The following is an 11,964-nucleotide window of genomic DNA, read 5'->3' as shown; positions in this document are numbered from 1 at the left end:
CACACACACACACACACACACACACACACACACACACACACACACACACACACCACACAGATTTGAGTAGCTAAGTGTTGTAATCAAAGCCATGACATCTCAAGCCTACAAAATGTTGATTATTTGACCACACGGAATGGTTCCACCTGTGCATCTGCTCATTTAACATATTTGCATATCTTCTGCTAAGAAAAACAAAACTGTCCCAATGCTCTGATTGTGTCACATTGTGATTGTGGACGATGAAACAACGAAATTTCAGTTGCAATCGCTACTGAAAATTTGAGCACCTGCTCAGCTAGCTATGTCTATATTGACATTCAATTCCATTGTGTGTGTGTGTGTGTGTGGGTGTGTGTGTGTGTGTGTGTGTGTGCGCGTGAAAACCATGGATTTAGGGCTAGATTTATTCTTGCATTGCCAAACCTTCCTCCACAGTGCTGCGAAGGAGGGTCTGGCTAGTCCACGCAGTATTCTGGGATGAGAGATGCGTGTTCTGGTTTATTGTCACCAATTACAGCCGCTAGCCCCGGTGCCTCTGCATAATAGTCTTGGGAGGGCCTTGTTTTGGTGGAACATGTACGTTCAAAGGTTGTTTTAGTTGTGCAACAGAAAACTCAGATTGGACAGATAGTCTAGCTAGCCGTCTGGATTTACCCTGCAGAGATCTGAGGAGCAGTTTACCATAGTCCTCATAAATCAACCAGAGTTTAAAATTCCAACACAAAGAAAGCGTAAGGTAACAGACATCCGGCCAAAAAGAAGGACAAACAGCAAAATGTCCGGCCGCAACGGAGCAATCCCGGATGTGAAGGTCGTGGATATAGACTAGGTTTATAATGATGTCTTTGATTTGGTCCCCCGTCCTTCTCTCCTCCTCTTTCTCCACACCGTCCACTTCCAACCTGATCAACAAGCTGATCTTCCTAAACAGCTTGTTTAGACTGCTGACCTCTGATCCTTGATGTCACCACACCAGCACACCACCAAGAAAAACAGAGCACTGGCTGCTACCGACTGATCTGCAGGAGCCTGTTGCACACACTGAAGCATCTGAGTCGCCTCAGAAGGAACAGTCTGCTCTCTGTCTGTCCTATACTTGGACCCCATAATAGTAGTATAAGTCCACCCTCTTCACGTCCTCTCCCTGGATGACGGGCAGGACAGTCTGTTCCTATAGTAGTCCACCACAAGCTCATTGGCTTTGCTGATATTGAGTTTCAGGGGATTGGTGGCCACAATGTAATGAAGCTCTCTATCAGTCCTCTGTACGCCTCTGTAAGAAATAGGGTGGATTCCAAGTTTCTTATTTGATGTTTCCTCGCTTGAACCAAAAGTCGTTGTGGTCTGCCATCACGAAGGCCATCTCAAAGCTGTTATTTCTGCCCCGAGGAGCAAGGTTTGAGGAGGGATCTCTGAGGAGCAATGAGCAAAAATACACGAGAGCCTTCCCTGAAGGCCAGGGTGTCTTATCCTTCTCAAAACACATTTCCTCGTTCCCTCTTTTCCCGCATGACTTCCTTGTGTCTCTTCCATGCTTCCTCAGTGGGACAGACTAAGACGGAAGGAAGGGAAGAAAGTAAAGGAGACGTGGATGCAATTTAAGGACCTGATACCTACCCATAGTCTCCAAGTTAGAAGAGCATGCTTCTCACTGAAAATTATTCAAATTAGAAGGACAACTCGTTTTATACAGCTCCTCCGGGTGATAGCTCACTGTGTAGACTACTGTGTGCTAGAGAGAGACAGTGAGAGACGGTGGATGCACTCAGAGCAGAGTGTAGGTTTTACTGCTAAGCAGGAGAGGAAAACCTGTTATTACAGTCAGTTAGTTATAGAAAAAAACTGAAGGAGCATTCTCATGGATTTTGTGTATTTTAGATTTTTGTTCATGTTTTGCACCTGTGTATTTTTGAACAGGGAAGAAAACCCTGTCATTTCACAGCCTGTTTTATTTAGAGGGCTTGTGACATCTCACATGTGGCTTTGACTTACAACTGCCCATCAAGCCCACTTCATAGAAAATACAGAGATGTATGTTGTGTATTGCCATTAAGCCTAAAAATATTGAGATAGGATTTTTGGTCCATATAGCCCAGCCCTACTCCCACTGCCTCACACACATCCTGAAATGAACTTCATCTATTTTGTAGTGTTTACCTAATAGGTCTCCATCTCCGTCTTTCCTCCCTGCTTTGAGATTCTTGGTCTCCTACACACACACCACACACACTCTCTTTCTATCTCCCACTTTGCCTTCTTTTTCTCTTTTCTGGGTTCAGTGGGTAGCTGGTTGAAAGCCAGGCAGGGGGTCTGTGGTCAAATTGGTCGTGTTCTGCTGTACCTGCTGGCAGAGCTATCAGATAACTTAGCTCCATCTCTCTCGTCCCAGCTGGCAGTGTGTGTGTGTGTGTGTGTGTGTGTGTGTGTGTGTGTGTGTGCGTGTTTGTGCGTGTCATGTGAGAGGATTTTAGGTTCCTTGATGTTATTGGATGCTATGTATGATTATATTGTTATTATTGGAATGCTATTTTAATTTATGAGGATTTAATCTTGCATGCAATATGGACAAACAAACATGCATGCATTTAAACAACTATTAAGTCTGGGTTCCTGCAGTTGGCTGTAAACTGACCAGAGTCCATAGCTCCCTCTGTTGGCTGATGGTGAACTACAATGTCTCTGTCTCTTTCTCTTCAGTGTTGGCAGGTCTCTTTCCCTTTACAAAAGCAAAGTTCAGTATTGTATGTTTCGTAAAATTACTTCTTTTAAGATTTGTCCCAGCTTTACTTTGTTGTAAGAATTTATTTTAACCTAATTATCATTAGATGTCAATGAAAAACCACTGTGCTAGTTAATTATCTACACAAAAGTCATATTTTTGTTCATCAGTACAGGAGCTTTGTTTACCGCTGTAGCCCCGGTCTAGTAATGTGTGTGTGACTGGCACAAGTGTCGATGGGTGGCCTGAGGTCAGCTGCTTAAGTGACCACCTCCTGAATTTGTTAAAGACTGTTTTGACCAGCGCCCACACACACACACACACACACACACACACACACTCTGCCCTGAATGAACTTGCCTGGCCTATCGAGTGGTGTGATTGATGTCAGTAAGAGTTGCAATGGATAATTCTTCCACAGATGTCAACAGGCTGCTACCACAGAGTCAAAACACACACACACACACACACACACAAAATCACAGACAGTAGACAAGAGTGAGAGATCAGCAGTGTACAGAGTCTAGCCTTCACGTAGTAACTGAACTGAGAGGACAATGCAGATAAGTCCATTTACACACACACATGCAAACATTTATTAATTATTATTAATTTTTGTGCGATTGAATTCTACACTTTAAATGGGTTGGTGTATTTTAGTGCATAGTAGTTATTTTATCCACAGTCTTGTACAAATCATGAGAATGGGGTTGCCAGGAAGCCGGGACACATAAGTACACACACATGAACACACAGGGTATTTCCCTGGCTTTTTACTGTAATTGCTTTGTGTTTAAGAGGTTTGCGTAGCAGACGGGTTTGTCCAGCGAGAGAGAGAAGTGGCCTTAAGGGGTCACTGTCAACATACACACTGGCCAAGGACCAATCAATAGTCATGGGGACAGGGTGGGTGGCGATTGGGTCGGAGAGGAAAAAGAGAAGGCAGAAAAATAGAAGAAGCTAAGGTTGTTTCAAATAGATTTCAAATAGAAGATCCAGAGGCTTCAGGAACATATGGGGAACATATGTGTTGACAAATCTTAAAGAGCACAGCTTTGTTTATGATTTTGTGTGTGGTATAACACTTTAGTGTTTCACCATAACAAGTCATACCAATTTACATAATAGACCAAAGCGTTTTAAAGCGCACATATGCAGAGTGAAACCCGATCCTTAGATTTCATTCTTTTGCATTCTGCTTGTACTAAAACGGAAGGCCAGCATCCTAAAATCACTTTCTAACACAAACTGCATACATGCATAAATTACAGAATGTGGAACTCTGCTAAGAAAAATGCCATTGAATATTTTCTAAAGTAAACTGCAACAAAGAAATCCACCTCTATGAACACGATTCGTTCATCACAAAGAGGCCGTTTAATTTATCTTTGTGTATTTGACATTATTGTTTTCCAAATGTTTTTGTTTGTTTTGCAGCTCTGAAATATGAATTTATATTTGCATATCTCCTCCCGTTGTTTTCCTTAAAGTATGCATTTTGGAGGATAGCGTTTTTTTATATTTGGAAACTAATAACGTATTTTACAATACACATTGTGTGCGTGTGTGTCTGTGTGTGTGTGTGTGTGTGTGTGTGTGTGTGTGTGTGTGTGTGTGTGTGTGTGTGTGTGTGTGTGTTTTAGACAGAGATTTTGGTAAAGGATTTGTTTGCCCAGTAGTGACGGCAGCATTGATTCACACTCATCTTTGTCGATGCTTATAAGCCCCTGGATACATCATAACTCTCTCTGTGTGTGCTTGTGGACCTGAACCTCATAGCATCTGTGTATACATGCGTTTGAATACATGTACCTCTGTGCAAATGGCAAATGTACGTATGCGCAAGCAACGTGTGTCAGTGAGTGTGTTTTTGTGTACTTGCAAGTGTCATATCTGCCCCTTTCTTTGTCGTCAATTTTGCTCCTAAAAATAAGTTGTCTTTACTCCGGAAAAGAAAGAGCATTCTTGTCAACAAACAAGTAACTGTAACTGTACTCAATGTGTGGAGTGTGACAGTGTAAAATAAAAGTCTTTATGTAGTTCAACATGGATGCTTTATCAGCATACAAGACCAATATTAACATCCTCATTTTATGTTTTCACATTAAGAGAAAAGAAATGTACTTTAGTAAAGGAATACTATATGGATGTTTTCCTGTGAACCAGCAAAGCTAAGGTGTGAAACATATAACCTATTTGTGAATTTGTGAACGAAACGGGGGGGGGGGCTGTAGTTACTGTTGCACACACACTTACACACGCGTACATCAAAGCAGAGATTGGTTTCAGGAAATGTTTTATTATCTGTTCTCTTCCAAAGCTGCTAATCACAACCACTCTCTTTCATCTTTGCATCCCCCCCACCCTCCCGATTTCTTTCTCTCTATGTCCCTCTCTCCTCCACACTTCTCTCTCCCCCCCTCCATCCTGTGTGATATATATTTATATATATGGAGAGAGAGAGACAGAGAGAGAGAGAAAGAAAGAAATAGGCAACCCAGGTCTGAGTATCCCATAGGTTTCCAATTTTTTAGAGAAAAGACCCTTCCCTCTCTCCTCACATTGTTTTTTTCTTGTTTCTCTGTCTCCTCCTTTTTCTGAGGCAGGGGAGCGGTGAGATAATTCTCCTGGAGAATCTGTCTCGCACCAACAATAACCACATTCCAAGTTGTTAGAAATATTGGAAATTCTGGGAAAATATAACCTGCTGGTGCCAAGACATCTGAGAGCTGGACAAAACAGCACACAGCGGGAAAAACATTGTCCCAATCATTCCCAAATCATTCCACAACAAAGGACAAGGGCCTCAGAACTGCTATAATCCCGTGTTTTACTGCTGAGCAGTGATGGGCTCTGCTGTACTGTGTCTCTGTGTGAATGTGTGCACTGTGACACATTATTTAGGCTTAGAGTTTAGGGTCAAGCTTACACTTTTTCCTTTTATCTCACAATTCTCTTGAGGTGATTAGATCCAATTTTGTGTTTTGCTGCTAAGATTACACAAAAGTGTGATTTCCACCTGAAAAATGCCTCGCAACATTGTGTAACTCAAATGTTTAGCCTTTGCTTGAAATATTAGTATTTTTAAACTTTGTTGATGTTAAAAAACAAAGAAGATTTCTTTTTCAGTGCTGTCTTTTTTAACATTACAGGTAGGCCTAGATCAATTGGGAAATAGAGACCAGAGGAGAGAGACTTTTGAGAAACATTTGGTTGGAAAGACAGAAGGAGAAATGTTGGCTGATGAAGAGACAAAGAATGAAAGAAAGAAGAAGTGCGGGATGTCTTGCTTTAAATCTTTCCCCCACCTGTCTCTTTCTCTTTTCCGCTCCCTCGTTTTCTTCCTCCCTCCTTCTCTCTTCCCCTCTATCGCTCTTTGTCTGATCCCTCCCTCTCCACCTGCTCTTCTCCCTCTCTCTCTTGCTGTCCCTCCTTGTCTCCACCCCTTACTCCGCCCTTCCCTGCAGCCATTGGTCAAGCATCCACCAATCACAGCAGAAGCGGGACCTGAGGGACTGCATATGCAAAACGCTGCTTAATATTCATGAGCTGCTATCAGGGCTTTAAGTCGTTGATTAGGACAGCGGCACAGCTTTCCGTCCCAACTGCCTGGCTGGCTGGCTGTGTTTGTACCTATAGCCCCCTCTCCCTGGCTCTCACACACACACACACCACGCACACACACTCCCTCCCAGCAATACACACGCAGAGCCGATCAGTGCAGGCAGCGCAGAGCCTGGTAATTGTAGTGCTCCCTTCAAGCGGAAGGAAGGACCAAGAGAGAGGAAGACCGGAAAAAGAAGAGGAGGAGAGAAAGGAGAGATATAAAAACTTTGATTTTTTTTTTAAATTTCCGTGTTTTTTTCCTGGAGGAGGTTGACATGACTATGACCCGGTATCGCCGATGGATTCGGTAGGACACCCGTTATCTGAGTGTTTTTTAATGCACTCTGAACAAGAGTAGGTAAATTTTACCTTTTAATCTTATCCTTTTATTCATCATTCAACTTGTCTTAGTCACTGTCTTTCATTGTATATGAGTGTGTGTGTGTGAGTTTGAGTGTTTATGTGCTGGTATGCAGTGGAGGTGGCAAGCACCATGTCAAGGTTGTTTCTGCTGTCAGGTGGCACGCGTTCACTGTGTGTGTGTGTGTGTGTGTGTGTGTGTGTGTGTGTGTGGCTGCAGTATCCGGACAGCAGCTCTTACTCAGTGGGTAGAAGAGCGGAATTTCTGTCCCTCCACCTGGCAGCGAGACATACACAAAAACACACCTGCATACACACGCACACATTAATAATCTAGAGACACAGTTTCTCCTTCACTGTTTCTGTTTTTATGAAATTGTTTTACTTTAAGTCAAATTCTGTTCTTGACAAAACAGCAACTCAGTCAGAGTATCTACTTGTGTGTATTCCTGTGCATGTGTTTATGCTTGTGTGCGTGTGTGTGTCTGTGTGTGAATTCATCCAAGCAGAGCATAAGAGAGGTAACAGGGCATCGAGGTTACAGGAATAACGTGGAGAGACGGGAGGAAAAGGGCCCATAAGAATGGAAGGAGGAGGAAAGGGGGAGAGCCTGGCTCTTAAATGCCAGAGGAGGTAGAATTTCAGACGGGCAGCTCAGCGTGTGGCCCCGCACAGGAATTAGAGACAGTTACACATACACACACACACACACACACACACACACACACACACAAGCGAGTGTCACTGAGCTGCTCCTTTAGCCAACGCTTTGCTCTTTTAGTTGAATGTTGAAGACGCAGTTAAAAATCAGATGAACTCATTGGCAGAACGGACAGCAGCAGAGTGTCTTATTGTGTGAGTACCTCTTATTCAGTGCAAGTGTGTTTTATGAAAATGGAAACAGGACAAACCAACTCATAGAATAAAGTGTAGTAATAATATCAACACAGATACTTTGACCTTTTGAAACCGTTAGAATGTAAGTAAAACATGGATTTTGGAGTGTAATTCCATAGGTGGATGGCAATCTCTTTGCCTTTATGAATCATGGCACTGATACTGTTAAATTTGCATTGCCACTAATTAATGAAATGCTTTAATAGTAAATATGTAAAGAAATAAAAATACATGTACAGGGTAATTAGGTTCTAAGTGGTCATGGCTTTATAGTTAATTAATTAAAATGAGTTGCACAGCCTCATTTAAAGTCTTTTTACGGTAGAAAATAGGAGGTGGAGAACTAAAAGGACATAGTCAAAGCAGAAGCCGATGCAGGATGATTTTTACTTTACTTTACGTGTTTCCCGAACATGACATTATTAAGATTGTGTGTTTGTGTGTGTATGTGTGTGTGGATTTAACATGCTGAGACCCTCTCACCTACACAGTATGTGGAGTGGAGAGGAAAATGTTTTTTGTGTTGTTTTCGTACAATTTTATATTTATTGAAACATTATTGATAAGAAAACACCCAAAGGTGTTTTTCATCTTTTTTTGTTGAAATGGCAGTGCTTTGCCATGAATCAGCCTTTGATGAGTTTGACAAAGACTCTTTACAACAACCTTTCATATTGAGGATATGTTTCATATTATGAATTCTGATTTTCTTTTGGAAATCAAATGACTGGCTTTCCAGAGCGAAGTCTGATTTCAAAACATTTTTGACTGTAAGGATTCAACCCTGTACACTTTACAGAGCAGTCTGTGTGCTGGTCTTTCAACTGAAAAAGCAGCTTGGTGTACTTTAAGAACCAACAGCAATTCGGGTTGAACACATCAAACTCTGTCTATTGTGAATTAGACATTAAAGTGAACACTTCTGCACAGAGTTTAAGAAATTAAAAACAAATATATTAACAGAATAATACACTTTCATGTCATGTTAGCGGTTGAATGTGCTGCTTTACCTGTGTGGAGGTTATATTTACGAAATCCTGCGGTCCATTATTGCATCTGTCCGCTTCTTCATTCATATATCCATTCATCCATCCATCCCTGTTCTCTTTTCTCTGCTCAGACTTCCTTTGCTCTCAGGCACTGCTTTCCTGCTCTAATTAAAATATTAGGGATAATGATCATACCGATAATAATAATAATACCAACAAGTACCGCTTAAGCTGTTAACATAATTGCATTCCCCTCATGCCACCATATACATACCATTTGCATATCATTAAGGTATATTTCCGACGGTGACTTTAGTGAATTTGGTGGTTTTTGTCAGTGGGTGTGAAGGAGACGGGTGGTGAGCATTACACAGCGGCCGTGCTGATCATTCAGTAAAAGGTTTGCAGTGTGAGAGATAGCATCATGAATGATTGCGGTCCTTTATTTTTTCTAGATTTAATTATTTTTATTTATTGAGGTGCAAATAATTTGTTTGTGTGTCAAAATTTTTGTTTAATCAAATGGGGTCTGAATGTCTGTTTGGTACATGTTTGAAATTGCACTCTGTCAAAGTTTGCCCTAGGGTAAAAATGTAAATTCATCGCACTAAATTCATACATGTCTAACAAAAATATAAACAGAATCATTTAGTTATTGTGATATTCCTTTGCCATTTGAACATATTTAATAATTAATTGGTGCACACAATAGCACTTAACTTTCCCCCCGAAAGAATTAGTGTTTCATTTTATTGTGTCAAGACAGCAATGGAAACAATGCAACAGACAAATTCCATTGTTTCAGTTCATTTTAGGAGAAATACTATGACAGATTTGATAAAAAAAAAAATTTGGGGGGGGGGGGGGGTGATTTTCCTGCTTTCACAGTGTGGTTCAGATAAATTAACTGAAAAAAATCTAATTCTTGAAACTTTAAGGCCGGCCGTTCTGCTTACTGTACACTCCGTTGGTTGAAAAATATCAGCAAGTGCTATTTATTTAAAACCTAAAGAGTGCAGCTATGTTTGTAATCATGTAGTTGGCAAGGTAATGATAATTTGCCTTTGATGTTGTTTAAAATTGTGGTAAAGAAAAGATCAAAATCTATGGAATTAATAAGAATAAAAAGAAGAAATTACAATATTGTTTCTCGTCTAAGAAAATAAAGAAAATTTTTTATTTTCTCTCTGCCTTTTCCTTTTTGTCAGTCTCTCAAGCGCTCGTTTTCTCAGGCCATGAGGGAGAGAAAGCGGTAGAGAGGGAGAGAGAGTTAAAGCTGACTGGAGGGAGGCACAAAAGAGAGATTGCGTAAATTAAAATCCTTTTAATCTCCTTATAAAATCATTTACTTAATTCATCTGTCAAAGGACGTCAATATGTGCTGCACTGATTTGTTGGCTGTGTGTGCGTGTGTGCGCGCGCACACATACATTTGCATCTGTTTGTTGTCATGCATGGATTTGTGCCTGTCTGCCCACAGTTTGTGTGTGTGCACGCGTGTGTGTGACCTATTGGTGGCCTGTATGAGGAGGTGTTGTCCTTTTTTTGTGTGTCTGTTTGGCTGTCTGTCCCCACAACATTTGTTGTCTGTCAGTTTTTGCATTGTCTTAGCCTACACAGACGCACTACACAGACGCAGAAACACACACTCGTGCATACGGGAGCCTCTCTCTCATCTGAAGGGTCCGCGCATTCCAGCGGTAATTCATTCCCGTAAAGAGAGAGAGAGATGCAATGAGAGAGACAGACCAGGCGAGCGAGCGAGAGGGTGGAAGGAGGGGGGTGGGGGGAGGTTGCTATTGTCTGACACTAGCACTTAGGGGTCCGCTGGACACACATGTATGCTTGAACGCACACATGCACGCAAACACACACCCTCCCACTCATTTATTTGTGCATTTGCAGCTAAAAAGTCAATTGAGGCAAAAATGCAGGTACACATGCAGGTATGCAGATATTAAAGACACACCATCACACACACACACAACCACAATTTTATGGCCTTGATATAGTGATTTATGCTCAATCCATCAGTTTTGTGTGTGTCTGAGTGAGTGAGTGAGAGTATGGGTTATAGGTCAGTGCTGGCCTTTGTGTTTAAAAAAAGCACTAAGAGAGACTGTACCAGCTGTGACACACACACTTGCTGCAATTAGCCATTACACCACACTGACGGTGAAGCTAAACGTGTGTTTGTGTGTGTGCTATCAAATGCCAAAGTGCTGATTGAAAGAAGAGAGTAAGAGTGATATATAGTGTGAGACAACGCCACTTATCTCTTCTCATCTCTTATCCTTTTAGCCTTCCCTCTCTCCACGCCGCTCATCCGCTCATTCCTTGTGTTCCGTCATCCATACATTAAAATGTGCATTCATTTATCATTACTCTAGTCACAATCTGTCAAATAATTTCTACTTTGACAAAGAATTACTCTTCTCGCTACGTACTGAGTTTTCTGTCTTATTCAAGCCTACTTTCATGACGTTTCGACTTTATGCAGCAGTGTAGCTTACAGAGATGCACAAGAAAAAGGAGAGTCTTCGCCACTGTGCAATTTGAGCTTCCAGTGTCAAAAGCATGTGGTCTGTTGTTGTGAAAGTGTTTTTACAGATCTGTCAGTTTGATTTTAGAGAATAATTGAATTTTCTTAATTCATGTCTTATTTAGCATTTTTAATATCACTTCTTCTGTGTTATTATTTTAAGTGAAGGAGTTACTAAAATGGGATTTCCGCTGGTTACTGGGTCAACTATTAAGCTGCGCTTCAGAAAAGGAAACTTGTGCGTGCGTGCGTGTGTGCGTGCGTGCATGTGCCCATAGTGTCGTGCTTAGGGCCTTTAATGCTGCCTCTTACTCCTAATGGGAGGAGACAGCGGAGACTGGACCACAATAGAACAGATTTAGATGGAGAAGTGCTGTGCATGCGTGTGAGTATGTGTCTGTGCCAGAGTGTGTGTGCATGAGTTAAAGAGGATCGAGAGAATGATGCAGGTTCAAACGTCTTGTCTGTCTTTTACACTTTTTCTGTTTTTCTGTTCCCCCCCCCCCCCCCCCCCCTCTCTCTCTCTCTCTCTCTCTCTCTCTCTCTCTCTCTCTCTCTCTCTCTAACTCTATGTCCGTGGGGAGAGCCCTATAGATTGGCTGGTTGGGTAGTTCTCCCCCTCTACATGCCCAGGCCTTGTATAGCATGATTAAATTGTCATTGTTTCGACAGTGTGTAACGGGGGTTCAAAAAGACAAAAGGGGAAAGATACAGTAGAAAGGAACATGGACAGAGACTAAGAGAGAAAGAGAGAGAGAAAGAAATGAATGACCATGCTGCCTTCCGACTGACAGTGAAATATTCCTCCTCTCATCCTCCCATCATGCTTCATGTGTGTGCCTGATGGG

General features: G+C 41.7%; 1 protein-coding gene across 11 annotated transcripts in view; it reads left to right on the top strand.

Annotated features, from left to right (window-relative positions):
- The window catches only part of esrrga (estrogen-related receptor gamma a), a 147,551-nt gene that overhangs the window by 71,733 nt on the left and 63,854 nt on the right, over window positions 1-11,964 (top strand). For 4 of the 11 annotated variants that reach the window (XM_034869455.1, XM_034869515.1, XM_034869464.1 and 1 more), the window contains exon 1: window positions 6,304-6,682. The exons of 2 other annotated variants lie outside the window; for them this stretch is intronic. In XM_034869455.1, the coding sequence (XP_034725346.1) occupies window positions 6,627-6,682 (56 nt within the window). In that variant the 5' untranslated portion in view covers window positions 6,304-6,626. Of the gene's footprint in view, window positions 1-6,300; window positions 6,687-11,964 lie in introns of those variants that run through there. 5 more of the 11 variants (XM_034869479.1, XM_034869506.1, XM_034869498.1 and 2 more) reach the window with 5 other exon arrangements.

Source organism: Etheostoma cragini, chromosome 1 (genome assembly GCF_013103735.1).
Source record: "Etheostoma cragini isolate CJK2018 chromosome 1, CSU_Ecrag_1.0, whole genome shotgun sequence".
Lineage (NCBI taxonomy): Eukaryota > Metazoa > Chordata > Actinopteri > Perciformes > Percidae > Etheostoma > Etheostoma cragini.
Note: the sequence above shows the minus strand (reverse complement) of the source record. Positions and strands in the feature narration are given on the sequence as shown.